Source organism: Serinus canaria, chromosome 1, assembly GCF_022539315.1.
Source record: "Serinus canaria isolate serCan28SL12 chromosome 1, serCan2020, whole genome shotgun sequence".
NCBI lineage: Eukaryota > Metazoa > Chordata > Aves > Passeriformes > Fringillidae > Serinus > Serinus canaria.
In genome coordinates this window covers 25,432,579-25,451,800 of record NC_066313.1, presented here as the reverse complement: position 1 = coordinate 25,451,800, position 19,222 = coordinate 25,432,579, and the positions used below count along the sequence as shown (strand labels likewise).

The 19,222-nt window shown below is 45.8% G+C and overlaps 1 protein-coding gene across 2 annotated transcripts in view; it reads right to left on the bottom strand.

Annotated features, from left to right (window-relative positions):
• SIDT1 (SID1 transmembrane family member 1) overlaps window positions 1-15,698 on the bottom strand; it is a 39,910-nt gene extending 24,212 nt beyond the window's left edge. Inside the window, exons 1-4 of one of the 2 annotated variants that reach the window (XM_030234126.2) lie at window positions 15,322-15,698; window positions 1,670-1,791; window positions 512-682; window positions 261-306 (exon numbers count right to left, since the gene is read on the bottom strand). In XM_030234126.2, the coding sequence (XP_030089986.1) occupies window positions 261-306; window positions 512-682; window positions 1,670-1,791; window positions 15,322-15,510 (528 nt within the window). In that variant the 5' untranslated portion in view covers window positions 15,511-15,698. The remainder of the gene's footprint in view (window positions 1-260; window positions 307-511; window positions 683-1,669; window positions 1,792-15,321) is intronic. The other variant, XM_030234125.2, reaches the window with a different exon arrangement.
• Window positions 15,699-19,222: the final 3,524 nt, after the last annotated feature.

Sequence of the window (19,222 nt, the reverse complement as noted above, 5' to 3'; positions counted from 1 at the left end):
TTACTGCCAACAGCATTTTCATTCAAGAGGGGATTTGTATCTGCAGGGCTCTAAGCAAAGCTGTTCAGCTGGAGGTGCTGCTCATACATGCCTCCTCTTCTAACAGACATATTGATGCCTTAAGTTTTAGCTTTCATATTTTCTAGATTCTGTACTGTATTAGTATATAACTCTGAACTTCATACAGAAAGATCAAAGATGACATCAAACACTTGGATGTGGTAAGACATACAAGCAATCTACACAGGATTCCTCCTTACCTGGGGCTGGGAAGGGCTGGCAGTGAAGTTAAAGGCTTTGTTGGTCCTAGAAAACAAATGCCACAATGTTGAAGTCTAAAACTTTTAGAGCTGGAACACACCCAAAGTACCCTCAGATTAAACAAAAGAAATTATTTTTTCCCCCGAGGAAGGAAAGATAAGGGAAGAGTAGGCAGATGGACCAAGTCCCTTAAGTGATGTTCAAATGATACATGAAGAAATTGTATTTGTATTCTCACATCCCAGCTTACTCAAGTTGGAAGTTCTCCAGCCTGGTGACTAGCAGCTCATATGCAATATTGAATGGTGCCATGGAAGCGACGTCCACAAATATAATCTGCTCAGAGGGGCTTGTTTCAGGTGTTGGCTCAGAGGGACAGAGGGTCCGACTCACTTCTTGGTAATTGTAGGTCCTCTGATAGCTACAACAGCCAGGGAAAGGAGGGAAGAGAAAGTTGGATAGGAAAGAGAGAGAGAGAGGAGCAATTAAGAGGTTTTTCAGCAATAGTAAGAATGGTATCATTTTGCCTCTGTTTGCATAGCTGAAATTCTCATCTAAAAGGCCAGGAGCATTCACTCCTTTATTCACCATTCAAGCTCCACCTCTGTGGCTCTTGCAATCTGCCCAAGGGACTGGTCATCCTCAACATTTCACTTCCCTCGGGGATGCCCACGACAGCTGTAGATTTCTTAACATCTGCCATTTAGTGGAGGCAAAGAGAGCACTGACAGCCACTGCTGTACCCATCACCTGCATCAAGCAAAACACTGCAGGGTATCTGCTGCTGGCACCAGGATTCAGTCACAGGATGAAGCTTCACATCTGAAATGGATTAAGGTGCCTGAAAATTCTCTATTTGCAGCCCAACGAGCCCTGGGGTTAATGAAGATACAAAGCAGCATTGCTTTCATAAAGAAGCAGCCCCAAAACAACCACCCCCTAGCAAAAATTTAACTTAAATGTTTCTGAGGTGAGAAACAGAAGCTCCTTTTCCCCAAATGCACTGTTGCACAGAAGCTATGGTGCTCTTTCATGAGCCTGTTCAAGCCCTGCCCCAAACCAGAGCCCAGGAACCACCTGCACACGTGGCAGGCAATTGTGGAATGACACCAATGATGTGTGGTAGATTCAGTGACTGGTGCCACAGGCAGATCCCTGCAGACAAGCCTCCTGGTGCTCTGTGCACATATTGAGAAGCTAAGAGCCAAGAGCAGGCTGCCAGGTGAGAGGTTACCTATGAAATCCTGCTCTCCCTACACCCAGCTGTCACTGAGCAAGGACCAACCAAGCCCCGCAGTGTACACAGGTTACAAGATGCAGCCCGTGAGGGAGGCTGCTGATGAATACAGCTGGTAGAGGAGTGTGCAGAGAGAGGAGTGTGTCACAAAGAAGAGCCTCCAGTACTTACAGGCCTCGGAAAATCAGTGGGACCTGCCATGAGAGCACTCCCTTCTGCTGGCGGACTACAAACAGCACGGGGTACTGGAGGTTCTCAGAGCTGCTGTTCACATAGACCCGCACAGCATCCACCTGTGGGAAAAGAGCATAAACTCAAGGTAGAGAACAAGGCAGCTCCAAATCCAGGTGGGAGAAGCCTTTCCTCCTTCCTCAGTCTGACCTAGGTGCTGACAATATGCACAGGGAGATCAGTAGTGTTTATCACTAGACTCATTATTCAGATCCAGAAGTCCTTTACAGAAGTGCCTCTCTGCTGATGCTGCAGTCCAGAATCGCAGCCCTGTGCCCAGGTCAGAGGTGACTGTCAGACAAGACACAGTGGACAAATGCAGAATACATAAGAGTTCAGTACCTTCTGTTGGGAGCAACCTGCATAACTTATCTTACAAAAATTAAGCAAGCAGAAGGGGACACACAAGACAAAGACTGAAAGCTACAATTGAGAATTTTTTTGCCAGACTCTTTTGTGCCCAACTCAATCAACACTACTGGGAAAGTCACAAAGATGACATCAAGAGCCAAGGATGAAAAAGCAGATCAGCAGCTGGCTCTCATGTAAACAATTCCAATATGACCATAATCCCATGTAACAAAACAGGAATACACTGCTGACTGCCCTCAAGTGGACAAGAAAGGCTGCTTGTGAAAAATGTTTTAATGCAGCCCACTGCACCAGCAATTGAAATTTCTCCTTACATTATCACTGGCCACCACATGGTTGCAGAGGTAGGACAGCTGTGGTGTAACACACCCTCAGTTCACTATTTGAGAAGAAGTTTGTCTGTACCACATAGAAATATCACCATTTCCATTTGAAAACAGCATCCCTTCAGCTCCCTCTCCAGAACTGTAGACAGTGACAAAGAATACAAAATACAAGAGTGCATAACTCATCATATGATAAGAAACAGTCCATCTCAACCAGAGGCCTTGAAATAATGAAAACATATTAAGTAGATAATATATACACATTTTAAACCTGCCACATCCTGAAAGATGATAATGAGCTCTCACTAGATCAGTAAAATACTTCTCACAGATATTCTGATTTTATACCCTCCAAGACGAGTAAAGGGTCAAGGAGGTAGCACATTATGAAAAGGGCATACAGAATTAGGAAGCTAGAAGGAGGAGAGTTATCAGAGACAGCAGCTTATTCTCACCCTGGGGACACCAGTTTCAGAGAAATTACTTACCTCTGCAATTCCAAGTAAAAGAAAATTTCCTATTTATTCTTGTTTGGTGATTCTACACTCACATGAGAGTTGAATCTAGTAGAACAAAACACCTTCCTGAAAGTCATAAGCATCAGTTTTCCTGACATTATTACCATAATACAGAGGCGACAGCCGTCAATTCCTAAAATATTAGGTCTTAAAAAAAAAATTAATTTAAAGCCCCTTGAAATAGGAGGGTATCTTTTCTCATTGCCTTCTGGCTTCTAAACCTTTGCAAAGCTCTTCTGGCCTGCTTTCCAGTTTTTCCTTCCAGTCACAAGAACTACATATGCAATTTTGTTTCCAAGTATATTTCACCATGAAGTGCTAAAACAAAGCTAAGAAACATGGCACCACAAAGCAAAACACACAAGGAACACCTGAAAGGTGTCACCACAGCAGCCCTGGATGACAACTCAGTGGCTTCCTTAGTCCCTGCAGCTGCCCCAAGGAGCCAAGCCAGCACACACTGGTGCAACTCGGAAACACATGGACTGGGCTGAACAAGCTCCTGCTCCTGTTTCTTGGTGTTTGCTGTGACAGGGAAGGAAGACATGAAGGAAGCAACTGGAAATGAACAAGAAAAGAAATCTAAGGAGCATGAAGACACAATGGTCAAGCCAGTTTCCTGCAAGGACATGGAACAATTCTTCACCCATGGGGAAAACAACTCTCACTGCAGAAAGAACACATTTCAGCTACCTGTCCAGCAGCTTTTTGCTCATGAAACAGTTCAAGCAAGCCCACCTCCACAAGTGAAGTGATTCTTGCTTGCCTCAGGCTGGACATGGCTCTGTGAACCCCCCAGGGCTCAGCACATCAGCTCAATGCAATGGGGAGCTCACATCAAACTCACAGCAAATATCACTACTGGCTTATGCATCCTCAACTATCCCTAAATACAAGCCAGAGATTGGGAAATTCTCTTCTCCATTGACTGCACAAATACAGACCATAACCCAGGACATGAGTTATGCATATATTACAGATAGGTTTTCTTAATTGTACATGAGTATGTGTACATTAAATGAGTACAATTCCCTCCCAGCCCTCTCCTTATGGGAGAGGTATTCCAGTGCCTTCATCAGCTTCGTGGCTCTGCACTGGACTCTCTCCAGCAAGTCCATACCTTCCTTATACTGGGGAGACCAGAACAGGCACAAGCAGGATCACCTAGAGCCAGCTGAGCATGGATGGAGACTCCATAACCTCTCTGGGAGACCTGTTATGGTGATTGATCATCCTCAGTAAGAAAAGAAAGTTTCCCATCTATTCTAGAGAAGCACAAGGGAAGGGAAACAAAAGCATTGGTGATTAATGCTCTGACAGAGAAAGCCTGAGAAATGGAAGTCCTTTCCCTCTGCTGTGATCCAGCAACCAGACTCCTCTTTTGGTTTCTCTCTCTCCACAAAACTAAGCTGATTATACACCACCTACAACATTTATCCAGCTTTGCTGCTTATTCCACTATCTGATAATATGTGTAGGAAATAGGAATATCAGGAGAGGGAGGTAAGAGTCTCAAGACTCAACACCCTTTTAAATCCAAGCAATTACACACAAGAAAACTGGTATATGTCATATTACTACCATAATGACTTCTCTACATCCTTACTGTGCTCAGCACTCTGTATTTGCTCTCTATTACAGGTGGTTATAACTTCTTTGTCCTGTTCTCCTAAAAGCCCATATTCTGGTGCCTTGAGCTCTTTTTGGTCTGATAGTATCTGGGGCAACACAGAGCTGCATCAAGGCAGGACCAACTATGGCCCAAGTATGGGCTCACAGATGGGATCCCACTACACTTTTTCCCCCCCTCTAACCTTTCTCTCTGCACTCTACACAGGCAAAGCTGCTTCCCAGGCCACATTCAAACAAGGTGCCTCAAACACAGAGGAACATCAGAAAGCCAGAAGCAGCACTTACAGAACAGCTTGTTAAGAAGATCCCAATGTAACTTAAATTTCACCTCAATATACCAACAATTCCCTTGCAATGAATACCTCTGCTCCTCCTACATTTGCACATACCCAGACCAATCTGGAGCATCACACTGAGTCTAACCCCATCAATATCTTTATAATAAAGTCCAGGAAACAAACAGGGTGATTAAGAAGCTGGACAGATGGCAATTGAGGTTCCAGTTCATCTAGTTATATACCCTGCTGCCATCCCCACAGCAACACAGGGCCTCTTGTGGGCAGATCCTGTACTTCTAGTGAGAGGCCAGATCCCCATCCCAGGGTACAGCTTTGCTCTCCCCTCACAGGATCTCAGGGATACAGCAGCAGCTCCCAACAGCTCTGGTTGATGGGCATCTTTCTTATACAACAGCTATTTCTGCCAAACACTGCAACCAAACAGGTGGGATTTGCCGTCTGGCCAAACCTGCACAAGAAGTCCCCAATTAATGGTTGGCGACCTGGAAATAAGCTTGGGCATTAGTCCAGAAAAAAATGTAGGTGCAATTATGAGGAAGGTTGGGAAAGCACAGAAAAGAATTACCATTTAACTGCAACCAGGGCTTCTCTTCATCTGCTGTCACTCACTCTCCAATTTAGTGCTACAGATTAGAATGAACCCTAATTAGTGTCTTGGAGAAAGACATTTTCCCTGGCAGGATGAACTGTCTAGCAGGAGCATCAGAAGGGACAGGGATAAAAATATAACACTCATAAATAGATGTTTATTATTTTTTAGGCCTTCTTCTATTTGACCTACCTTAAACTTGTAATCCATGCTGTGCTCCTGGATTCTCTTGCCTTGATATAGACAACATACCCAGTCTCATGGTACAGATTTAATGAATTCACTATTGAGTCAATGCTACTAATCCCATCTTTCCCTTTGAAAGTCATTTGGCATTTGCCTTCAGCAAAATATTTTTACAAGAGTGAAAAAAAGCAGGAGGTGAAGAAAAAAAAATTATTTATTTATTTCAAACATGCTTCCCCCTCCACACCTTTCCAAAGGTTATTTCATTTTAAAAACAAGCAGTTCTAATTCAAGAACCCTTCCTGCTACAGAACCACTGCTCCCATCACACATACCTCCCCCTTCCAACACAAAACTTTATGTGGAGACAAGAGGAACACCAGTGAAAAAGCAGTGTTTTAATTTAAAATTATAATCACCACAAAGACTATGAGCCTCCTGTCCATCCATCCCCACTCACTTAGCACTGGTGAGATGAGGAGGAAGTTTTGCCTGGACAGAAATGGGGTCAACCAGGCTGCTGGCACTCCTGCATTGCCAGCACTGCTGAGGGACTTCATTTTGGAGCAGATCATTGACAGCCCTACAGAAAACTAGTTGCACCTTCCCGTTCCCTGTACACTCCCAGTAGGAGCTGCCATTGTAATACAGTGCTAGACTTCACCTGCACCCTCTAAGCTGAAACTCTCATCTTGGGAAACAAACTTGTGTACCAAATGCTGCCTTGGACAAGGCAAGCCCTGCACAAATATTTGTCAGCAATAACACACTGCTGCTTTTTGTGCTGCGGGGCTGAGGCAGGGTCAGGAGTGCTCCAGAGACTTCTGCTCCTCACATTCCTTCCCAATGCCAAGGCTCTGCCGTGTGCAGGGGCGATTCACCAGCCAGGCTCACGCCAGTTTTGTCTCTCAGATGACTGACCTTGAAGTTTCTCCTGCGCTTCAAGGTGGACAGAGCAATAAGACAGCTGAATAAAGAGAGAGCTCTCAGCTCTGCATAAAAACGTGTTAGACCAGGAAAGACAAATATTTGTACTTCAGTTCCACCTCCACCATGGAGATAGGGGGAGGGAAGAAAAGAAAGGAAAAAAAGTACAACTGAATTCCATTCTCTAGATGGGAACAGGCAGAAGGAGCCAGCCCCAAATTTGCACAGCTGAACAGAACCAACGTGGCTGCAAATATTACGCAAAATAAACTAGGCTCTTGTTGACATGAAAGAATCTTTGGACCGATTATTAAATCTGCATTTGCCACAGAGATTACACATCATCTTAAGACCGTGGGGATGTGAATTTAAGGGCAAGGCAGGAGGTTGCAACAACACTTTGTGCTGTAAGCGAAGGTTTTCAAGGGCTTTACCATGGATTCCTTTCCAAAAGCTCTTGCTAAGCAAAGCCTTTGAGTCACACCAGGGCTGCACCACTCTCTCTGCCGCACCCACACGCCAGCCGCTCCTTGGCAGCCTGTTGGGATTAGCAGCCCCTGTTGCGACAGCGCCGGGTCCTGCGGCTGCCGAGGCAGCGGGCCAGGCCCGTGGGCAGGGAACACATCCGGCAGGCAAACATTGACTGCTGCAACAACCAAAGGTCTCAGCACAGGACACGTGTGCAAAAGGCACCGAACTGCTGCTGCCGGCTGCTGCACGAGAAAGAGGCGCTTCATTTTTATACAAACCCTGAAATGAAGTGAAGTAGGATTGAGCCAGATGGACTGGAGCAATGGAGGCAGAGAATGAATATCCCACCAGCGCCCAGCTCTGCTGATCTTCCCACTGAAGAGGCAATAGAGGAAGCTGAGACCCAGAAGGAAAACAGTTGAGACAGTGACAGGTTTTAGAGAACCTCTTTTCTGCCATCCCATGAGATGTGAGCACTGCTCCTGGCTGACAACAGCACAAGTGGAGCTCAGAGGATCATTCCCTTTCAGCCTTTCTCTGTCTCTGCGCTCCAACGTCAATAAGACTTAATTGCCAAAAGCAATCTGTCAAATAACCTTGGCCCAGAGTTTTCTTCCAGCATTCTGCCAGGAGTATTAAACACCTGAAGCAGCATTAATGAAGAGACAGACTCTGGGTATGTCAAGCACAGCCTTGGACACATTAACATAACTGCTCCAGGATTAGTATTTTTCATTTCAATGTTTCACTCTGTGCAAATGCGCTGTGTGGATTTACAGTCTGCCATGGACTTTCCCATGAGTTCACTTGTTTGCAACAGTATCTGTGAAGCATAAATGAAAGTAAGACAAATATAAAACATGATAATATTTATCTTTTTCCATTATTGAAGTTTTGTCCTCTAACCAATGTCGCCAGGGAGTCTCCAGGACAGCCAGAAGGAGAAACTGGGAGTTGCTATGCTGGATGAAGTAGGTACCTGTTTCTGAACACCCCCAAACTTCAGAAGTACGTTAAAAATAAAAAATCCTATTTTGAACAGTCAGTTAAGGAACAAACTACTCTGCAATAATTGCATCTTCCTAAACCACAGCAGCTGGAACTCTGGATCAGGCCAACCCTTGAAAGAAAATGGTATATAACCTTTCCAAATTGTAACTGTGTAATTCCAAGCTCCTCACAATAATTCTGGGGTTTGCTGTCAGAACTTAGATACCTGGGTCTTTCTTGGCTACCAAGTTCTTCACTTCAGTATGTGAAGAAGTTCAACACTTTGAATGTGGATTGAATTATGTCTTGTAATGCATGATGTCTTTTTTAAAAACCATTTTCCATTTATTTTAAACTACTCTGAAGTAGCTATTTCTACGCTCAAAGAAAAATATCAGTGTAAAAAGTAAGGAAGGCTGTTTCTGAAATCCTCTGTGGTTCTCCGAGCGTACACAGCACAAAATTATGTTTGCTTATGCAAATGTACTAATCTATATTTTCAAACTGAGCAGATGGCACACCCTTGCAATATACCTTTTACAGTCTGCACTGGGATTCCTTAAATATCCCCTGAAATAGCAGATGAGGCCCATACAGAAAAAGCTTACCTCCCTACCAAGAACTTCTGCACAAGTTATTTGAGGACATTTCAGCCTCTACTTACAAGGCAAATGTATAATAAATTGCTGCACTGTTCTTGGAAAGAGTTCAAACTGAGGAGAGGCATTTTGATGAAGTTTCTCTTATACAGAATTTGTTTTCTTTTTTAATCTAAACATCTTGGGGCTGGGGAGGGAACAACAAAACCTGATCAGCTTTGATTTTAAACATGACAGCCCAACAAGAAGAGAATGACTAAGATTTAGAGGAACATTCAAATTCAAAAGAGATTCTTCAGTTCAAGGACAAGTTATCAAGCTTGACAGCATTAGCTTACACATTAGAAATAAAAATAAAATTCTTGCCAGCACTGCAGTCACCATCTGAAGGTCTGCTGGCTACCCTGCAAGAAACCAGAGCAGCTTTCAGTTTTTTCCCCTAAAGCCTGCAAACTGATAGCCTCTGTCAAGATGTACTCTCTTTTTGGCTCCTAGGTAGGAAAACCCACAAAGTGCAAAATCCTAGAAAGATAAAGAAGAATTTAAGTTTGAGGGGATCTCAGTTGCTTCTATCCTCAGCCCAAAGCAAAGCCACATCCCACACTGTTCTTTCACCTAAGATATCCCACTTTTGTCAGAGTTTTCAGGACTGTATTTTCTGATGCAAAAAACAACAGTCAAGTTTAAGTTTTTAGCAGATCCCCATGCAATTTCTCTCAGAGTTTACTTTTGTTTTCCCGTGTAAGAAAAAGCGTTTTGTGTGACCCTAGGCAGGGTGAGGAGTGTTCAAGAGAACCCACTGAGAAGCAGCAAGCACATTCCAAGTGCTGTGTGCTCTACACTGCCTACACTGTCACCTCCTAGGGTTGCCTGTTTTCTTTAAGAAATATAAATTATATACACAAAATTTACTCCAAAGGGATTCTGTTGAACCTTGCTTGGCTTCCGACATCACATACTATAATTTGCTTTGATTTTTTTTTGGATTTGACACTGTGCCTACATTCCTGTCACATAAGACATTTACTATTAGGTTCCAGAAATGGTGTGCTGAAGCTCTTCCAGGGTCCTGTGGTGAACAGACTAGAGCCAGCAACCAAAGACCAACAGTGTTCAGGCCCTGGAGATCCTGTAATAACAGCAGCTCTACCAACATCAGGAGATCTTCTCATGCAACTATTTGTAATCTTCCCAATTTCTTTGATTTTTACCCACATCTCTGTGGCCAAACTGGTGGGCTTCCACTCAGCATTAAGGAAAGGCAGAACTCAGCCTGTTGTCCTCACTATAGCTCAGGCTCAGCCTTCTCCAAACAGAAGACTAAAATTTTATTGCATGCATGGTGCAGCTGAGGACTGAAAGCTGGGCTGGAGCCAAGACTAACATTATGGAGAACGTGTGCAGGACACCATGGGAATATTTCAAGGTAGTTTAGCCTGAAGGTTCCTACATGTGAAACCCAAAGCCAGCTCAGAAGCAAGAGGTAAAAAATATTGCTCTTAGAGTTTTTATAACAGACATGGGTGCTGCTGGTGTGAGACCTACACTAGTATGTCAAACAGCAGAGAACAGCAAACATAGATTTGATCGCTGCCACTTTTTAAACCAGGCTGCCCTGTGTAGCAGATCAAAGAGTTTTCCTGCAGCTAGGACATATGGCTTTAGTCTGAGCAATTGTGTGAGTCATCACACAATTCCAGAGAAACATAGAGGTTCTGGCTTCTTGCCTTAAGGAAAGCAAGTACAACTACCATCCACACCTCAGAAACAAGACCCATTCACTAGAGGTCAGAGGAACACAAATACATTGTGCTCTCTGGGTGGAAAAGGTACTTGGTCACAAAATTTAAGGCATGTAATTGGAGGACTTCTGATCTTCTTGTTAGTGTTGAAACTGCTCTTCCTTTAGGGATGTCAACTTTTTCCTATCTGCAACTCTGAAAAAAGAAAGGGTAATGATAGTAGCAACCCTCCCTGATAGCACACAGCCTCTCACCACTGAAGGTAAGTTTTTACCCATCACTCCTCAGAGAGACTTCACAGACAAGACACTCACTCCAGGGCTACACATCCTCGCACTGCACAACTGCTCAGCAGAGAAGCCACAGATTAATCAACTGTCAATCACAATTTATGGTAAGTTGGGCCATATGGGAACTGGGACTGGGGCTCTGTTCCTAGTCCTGGCAAGGGAGGAGGAGGGAAATAGCACCCACTCTTTCTCTAAAAATAGGCACAGCCCACTGCTCAGCTTCCGAGCTCATCGCAACCAACATGTACTGCATGAATGTCCAAGAACTGTGTCTGGATTGCAGCAGCTTTGCCTACAAATGGAAAATTGGAAACTTGTTCTCTTCAGAGATACTTGGTTTTCTTAATATAGTGCAAGTATTTCCCAAATCATACATTCAGCTGACCTGAGCTCCAATGAGGAAAAAGAACTTCAGATGTCTTCTTTCTCATGATATTCTCCTGGACTGCTTACAATTTGGTACACGACATACCAACCTGCACAATATTAGTACAGTTTGTGTTTTCAGCAAATTAACCATTAGCAACTGCCAGACCCTACAGTGGTGGAAAGTCTCATTCACTTTGAATTCCATCAGTACTCACACACACACACAGAGACACAATTCTTTCTGAAAACGCTGGTATTACTGCAAACATAGAACTAAGCAGGTTCTCTTACTTATCACATAAAGCCTTTTCCAGTCTGTGGTAAATCCAGCAGAAACATTCTACAGCACTTTTTCAGTCTTCTGAGCAGGAAAGCACTGCACATGCAGTTCTAGCAAATCAGCAAAGGTCTCCTTCCTTTCTCCCTCCCAAGCAGGGACATGTTGAACATGTGGAATGAGCGTGCTTGTTTTTTACCCCCATCCTGGATGTCTCCAGTGTAAATAATCCTAAAACAAAATAACCCTGTTTGCTCAACTAATTGTTCACCAGACTTCTAACAGTGCACATCTGCCTTTGCTGTTAAAGCACGAGGGCACAGAAACAAGTGACACAGTTTTTACACTCGGAGTTAAAAGTTAAAAATTAAACAAAGAGCTGTACAGGGGGGAAATTTCAAAGAGCAGCTAGAAGAGGAAAAAAGGGAATTCAAAAAGCAGTAAGACTACCCCCTTAGTCTTAGCAGTAAGGCTAAGCAGAGGTGGCTGTGCTTCTCCTCAGCACAGCTTTACATTCACATTTCCACCTCAGCAATTAAGGCCTAAATCCTAACACATAAAAGACTGTGAGCTCTCCTACCTCAAGACAAGTGTTTCTGCACAGCACATAGGAAGGCTTTTCCCCCTCCACAGACAGAGATGTTTTACACTGAAGTTTCAGCTAGGTGATTTGGTCCACATACACGTATCATCATTTTCATTTCACCCACAAGTTGTACAGAGAGGAAGCCACATGTCTCAAAGCAGCTCTGCTGCAGAGCCCTGAGCTGTGGTTTCTTCACCTTGTATCTATCTGCTTGCAAATACCCTCATGGCACTTGTTTTTTCCCTCCTGTCTTGCATGTATTTCCATATCCCAAGGAGTAAGGAGGATGATGTGGATGAAGAACACCCTCTGAGATCATGCAAGCACAACACTTTTCAAAAAGCAGCAAGTCTCTAAAGCACCAAGCAGGAGAAAAGGTCTTGTTCCCTCTTTTCTCTCATCCAACATCCAAGCACTGCTCTATTCAGCTGTATTTTCAGACATGCCTGTGCACCCACAGTAACCAGCACATCAGTAACCAGAAAATTTACAGAGGGTTGATGGATCACAAGCCAAGCCTCACATTTTGTCCTTGTTCCCAAGTTTTCCCTTGCTTTGTAGGCCTGGCCTCATGAGAGAGAGCAGCAGAGGGGAAAACAGCAGAATTTACAGCATCATGAAAACAAATTCCTATTTTCAGAACCAGATCACTCCAGACCTGACTTTGTTTCAGAGGGGAAAGCAATTAAACTCATCCACTGCAGCCCTTCCATATGGGGAATGCTCTTTTTATTCAATTAACTTTTCTGTAACTAAGGTTAATTGCCCACGTAGTATCTGCCTTGAGTTATCAGAGGCTTCTGGCTAAACTGCCATCAGCACACAGACAGGAAGAGACCAAAAAGACCAGGAAGAGCAGAGAGAGCTTACAAGTGGCAGGCAACAGGCAAACACTGGCTCGTATTCCCTCACTAGCAGTTTAAGGCTTAGGACTGTAGCAAAAGGCAATGACTAATATACTGAGTTTTTGCAGGGCTTGCATTCCTTCACAAGACTCAACACCAAGAAGACAGCATGTCCCTAAACACCTTCCCAACTTTTGCATAAGAAAACCCTACCCCTCAAGAACTTGGTGATTAAAGGCCAAGGTTTCCACTAGCAAGCTTCTAAATCTTGAGCAATTCTAAACGACAGGGAAACACGGGAACACCAATACAGCTCAACCTTTGACCATGCCAGCAAGAGGAGTTCCAGTCACGTTTGCCTCTCATGGGCTCAGGGCTACAGCTGGGAAAAGGGCTGCACACAGCCACAGCCACCCCCAACTAGGTCAGCCACCTTCTTCCCAGCTGTCACTGGCTGATCTCAGAAATGGCACCTGCGGAGCTCAGTGAGGAATCACAGAATTGGAAGATCATCTTCAGAGATCATCTAGTGCAAACATCCTGCCATGGGCAGGGAGATAGCTTCACTAGATCGGGTTGCTCAAAGCCCCATCCAGCCTGACTATGAACACTCCCAATTATGTGTATCCACAACTTCTCTGGACAGCCTGTTCTAGTGCCTCACCATAAAAAAATTCTTCCCTATGTCCTACCCAAATTTACACTCTTTCAGTTCAAAACTGTTCCTCCTTGTCCTGTCATTACACTGTAAAAAGCTTTTCTTGATCATTTTATAAGCTTTTTTATACTGAAAGGCCATAAGAAAGTCTCTCTGGAGCCTCCTCTACTATCAGAACCTGTTCTCGGCATCCCTCATCAGAAAACTTCCAATGAAATTCCATCTTTATTTAAAGAGTTTTTATCTTCCAAACACTTTTCCTAGCAGGAGCTGGTTGCATGGCCCCCTAAGCATATTCATGGCAGTGCTTGGTGAGTTCTGCATTGAAAAAAATATTAAATCTCAAACCTGAATTTCCCCTTCTTAAATATGCTCTTGACCCTATCTCTACAGAGACTTCATGTTCCAGCACACAGGACCATGGAGATTAGTCCATTAAAGCTCCTGCTTAAGCAAGTCAGTAGTCTGTACTGAGGAGTCTGTACTTCATAGCCACAGGAAGAGCTCAGTGTCTAGAAGTAGCCTAGAAGTTGCATATAGGTACCTGCAAACACCCCTGAGCAGCCATGTGCTTCCTCCCGGTGTAGCTCTCCAGGAGAGAAAGCTTTTTTCCCAGAGGGGTCCAGCAAAATCACACAGCTTCAAACAGCACATTAAATTGAAGAAACCAGATTAATTTTAACTGAAGTCAGTATTCATGCTGTCTCTGCTAACAAGCCACAGACAACATCTGGACTGCCAATAGGCCCTGATCATAATACCCAATAATTGTAACACCTGAAGAAACCTAACTTACACCTCGTCAAGCTTCCAAAAGGAGGCTCAAGCCCAAAGTGTGCTTTTGGGTGAGACCTCCTGAGATCACTGGTGACACCCAACAGTTAAGTAAGGCTGGGCTCAGTTGCATCATAGGCCAGACACCCAACTGCTTGCTGGCCCATAAATACCAGGTGCATTTTATTGCATAGTATACAGTGTGGGAAAAAGCCACAGTTTCCATTTTCTTTTGTTCTGTGCAACTGAGGACAGGAGGGAAGAGTCATCTACCTAGTTCACCATCTTTTGGTACATCAGATCATCGTACTCAGCAATTAATTAACACCCAATCCAAAAACGGGGGGGGGGGGGGGGGGGCAGACAGAGTTTCCAAGGTACCACTTAGCTACTTGAGATAAACACGACAAAAAAGTGGGGTAGGGGGAACCCACAATAAATGGGTATACATAGAGGACAGGTTTCTTTTCACCATCAAACAGCCATGGATGGCCCTGGCCACCCTGCCCTGCATCCTCCCCACGACACACCTCACAGCACAACCCTGCCTCACCTTCCGGGCTACCAGGGGAGAGCACCCTGATCCTAAGGAAATGCGTAGTGGGGAAAACGGCATTTAAGAAGGCTTATTAAGTGCACACGCACATACACTTCTTTTTTCTCTCTTTTTTTTTTTTTTTTTTTGGGTAGTTTGGCTTTTTTGTGGGTTTGGTGTTGTTTTTTAAAAATTATTTTCAATGTAGTACTATTATCCTCACAACTCTCTTCTAGACTTCAAACGCATTCTGCTGCTAGAACTGCTGGATATCAAACCCCCCCTTTGGCGGTGGGGGGCACCAATCCACCTGCCCACTCCGCAGCCCCTGGGACACCGGCACCCTCCCAGCCGGCAGCCCCGGGGAGCCCTGTCCGCGCCGGGGAAGGAAGGTGGAAAGGAGCCCGCAGGTGCACTGCGGCTGCCGACCACCGCGGCGGCGGGAGGATGCGGGCAGGACAGAGGGAGAGCCCGGCCCGCTCCCGCACAGCGGCGGAGCTGCAGCAGCGCCGGTTCCTCCCCGGCACACACCCCCCACCCGAGAGGGCGAGGGGACGCGGTGCTCCCCCCGCCGCGGGGACCCCGGCGTGCCGGGGGTCGCTCCTACCTGCCCGGGCTCGCTGCGGTAGGCGAAGGCGTAGACCCGCTCCGAGCTGATGTTCACGGAGCCTCGGTAGACGTGGCCGAAGGCGCCGGGAGTGGGGTTGTCCTCGGGGCCGTCCCCCGCCGCCGCCGCTGCCGCGCAGAGCAGGGCGCAGAGCAGAGCCCCGGGGGCCGGGGCTGCCCTCCCGGCCATGGGCTCCTTCCTGCCCGCCCCGCCGGGCGCCCAGACTGCGTGTCCCCGGCAGGGCGGGCGGCGAGGCGCTTTATCTGCGATTTAAATAAATAGCTCGGCGACACGGGCGAGAGGCGGCGGGGACAGCGCCGCACTCCCCCGCCCCTCGCCCGGGGGACGCCGAGCAACTTTCCCCGGGGAAGGACCCTCCGCCGGCCGGCGGGGCGGGGAGGGGAGGGGAAGGGAGGCCGGCCGGCGGGCTGGCCAGCCCAGGGGAGGAGGGTCCCCTCTCTGTGACCGGCCCCAAATTCTGAGCCCGGCTTCGCAGCCAAATGTTAGGGAGCTTTCCCCCTTGGAAAGCCGTACCGTGACCGCTGGCATCGTCAGGCACGTGGGGATCAGCAGCTGCAGGGCTTCAACACTCCCTGCCCACTGCGTTAGGGGCGTCCCCGCTCCATATTCTGCCGGCTTGCGGAAGCTGCAGGTCGCACCTGCAGTCCCATATGGGGCGCTCCCTAACCTTTAGTTTTGGCGTCTCATAACTTTGGGATAAATGCTCTCGTCCTTTAGTTCAGCCTAAAGGTGTGAAAGGCAGCAGCAAATGTAATTTCATTAATCTTAAAATGGCTTGGTGCATCTTTTCTTTTTGAAATCGATGGAACTGGCTGCAAACCATGCTGTGACGCCTTTAGCTTTTTCAGCAAGATGGGAGCGATACTGTTGGGCTGTGAAAAGGCTAGGGATCTCTCTCTCACGGCTTAACACTCCTGTGGTCTTCTGTTGAAAACACACCTAGGAAATGTGTAAAATCCTATGGTATAGGGATGCACTTTGAAGTCAGAGAAAATGGAGTGTTACTTAAAAAACAATCGGGAGGGTTTTTCAGAATGAGGGTAAACTTTCACGAGACACAGTTTTATAAAGTCAGCCTGCAGTCTCCAACTGCCGCGACTCTAGTCCCAGAAGCTTTACACAAGTTTGTTTTTGGAGGAAAAGTTGCAAAGCTCAGCAAAACGAGCCAGCATGCCTTGTGCTGCCATTTTGATCTCCGGGCCCTTGTGTGATTTCTGCCAAGAGAAAAAAGGAAACAATTGTGTCAGTTCTGTTCGTCTTGAAGCAGGGTTCAAGTCACCCTGCCTTTCGTCACAGTCCCAAGAAGTATCATTTAGGGTAAAATAAACCACTTGCAGTCTGCAGGAAGATGGAGAACCCAACACAAAGATTTTGTCTTTCAGCCTGGAACATTATGCTCTGCAGATAAAGAGAGTTTATGACTCCATCTTGCCTCTTAACAGGACATGGTGTAACCTGTCCTGGGAGACTTCAAACTGTGGTGGCACTGGGAGTCTTGTGGCTTCCCCTCCCCACCCTGCAGAGTCCAAAGCTCCTGAGCCCTACAGCTCCTTCCTCACCACTGCTCTCTGCAGATGCACAGGTCCATCTGCCAGGGCCAGCAGCCCTCTAGCAGGTGTTGGAGGGAGGACACCAGGAAACTCATCTTCTCACAGAGAGGAGACTTCGGCCAACAGGAGGAGGCAGACAGGTAAGGGCCATGCCTGGTTCCTCAGAGCAATGGGACCGATGGCACAAAGATTGTGCTCTGCAAGCCAAGGTAGCTGTGGCAGCTGCAAATAATTTTTGTGTCATTTGGTGTCATGCATATTTCAGATTGGGATATCAGTGCATAGTCCCTCTCTAGTTGTGTTGGTTTTGTGGCAAAAAAGTGGCTCTTCATATAGTTCACATTTTCCAGGGCAGAGTTATGTTATTCTTCAAGTGCTTTCCCTCATTAGATGTACATTATGGTATCTTACCAAAGACTACACATTTTCCTTCATTTTTAATTTGAGAATTCAAATTTTTTAAGTGTCATACATTGTTCTTCTCTTAATTTCATCTCACTATTTTGAGGCTCTTTCTGTGATTTAGCAATGGTAAACCTTTGTTCAGATCTTTGCCTCCAAGGCACGATACTGCTTGACTTGGTGTTATTTGCAGAAGTTTGAAGTCAAAGGTCAACTCCACCATTCAAGTTGCTAATGAAAGTAAACAATCCTAGCAGACAGATCAGATCTCTTTGTATGATGTACCTTCCCATTGACAGGAAAACATCCACTGCACCAGTTTGGGAATTGCTTTTTAATCACACACTCTTCTCATGTTAATACCATCTAAGGCCCATTTGCCTTTATGAGAGTGGTGTTCAAGACAATGTCAAAAGCCCTACGGAGACAAAACATATTTCACCTATTCCTTTCAGCACTTAATAAGTCAGCTATCTTGGCAAAGAAATAAATTAGGTTAGTTTGACATGATTTGCTCTGGACAAATGCAGAGTGCCTGCTGCTCATCACTTTACTCTTATTTAGTTGCTGGCACACTGATTGCCGAACAGCTCGTTTCATTACCTTTCCAGATAACAAATGGATGCTGGCTGACTCATAACACTTCACTCAGACCCTTTGATAAAGATGAGTAGCCCATTTTCCCTTTTCATTACACCTGGATCTTGCTCTTGAAGGGCAGCATGTACTTTGGAAGAAAGAACCAATCCCTCTAAGAGACAGTATTCTCATCCAGATACACCACGGGTCTGAAGCAGTGGAAGTGATCTTTTCTTGTGTATGCCACAATACTCTGGTATCAGGAACCAGCAAGGGCCAGATGCTCCCTAAGGGACAGGGATCCGAGTGCCACAACACAGAGAGGGGCAGAGCAGGGACCTCACCAGCCAGGGCTCCATCCCACAGGATCTGAGCAAGACAAGCAGGATGGGCCTGGATGTAGAATCAACAGAGTCCAGATTGGTGGACAAGTCAATAGCAATGGGACAGGTCAATGTAGTGAGTGACTCAGGTCTGGTGATGGCACTCAGGGACAGACACAGTCCCTCAGCAGCAGGCAAGTCCCCAACAGCAAGGCAGACCTGAGGGCTGGACAGGAAGCTGGTCCAAAGGGATACAGACAGGGCTGTCACATGGCTGTAGCTCCAGCTCAAGCAGAGCCAGGGACCAGAGCCTCACCTGAAAGGCAGCTGCCTCACGAGGGGGAAGAGAGCCCTCACTGAAGCCTCCCCACAGCCCTGATGCCAAAGTCACTGGAGGGAAGAGGGGCAGCCCTCAGCTGGGCTGTTTCTAGGCTGCCTATGAGCCCAGGGTGCCAAACCTCCAAAAAAGGGGATGATGATCTTGGGGCCCTTGTCTCTGGCTGTGGGGAGGGCATGTATTTCATAAAAGGACCCATTTTTCCAGTATAAATAAAGCCTAGGGTTGTGTCTCAAGGGAAGAAGGAACTGTGCTGGCTGAGAAGCTCATAACAGTGTGGGTTTGAGTTTTTGTTGGGTTTTTTTTCTCTATAGCACAAAAGCAGAAAATCTCATTGCTGTTGGGAGCAAAATAACAGGGGAAAAAAAAAAAACCACCCCCAAATCAGTAAAAGAAACTTCATTTCCCCTGGTAACCATGGCTGCAAAAATATCCAGGATAAAGGATATTACAAAGGAATTCCCTAAATCATACTAACTAAGAAAGGGAAATAGCATATATGTATAACAAACGAAATTGTTTGGAAACCTGATGATTTAAAATTACTGTTTGCTTATGTAGTCTCTGTCTTATGTAAGCTCCTCTGCAAGTTAATAGATGCTGTAGATGCTCAGCTGTAGCTGGCTTCTGCAGAGATAATGCCACATTTTCAGACTCTGCTGAAAATGCACCGGGAAGAGTAACGAGAA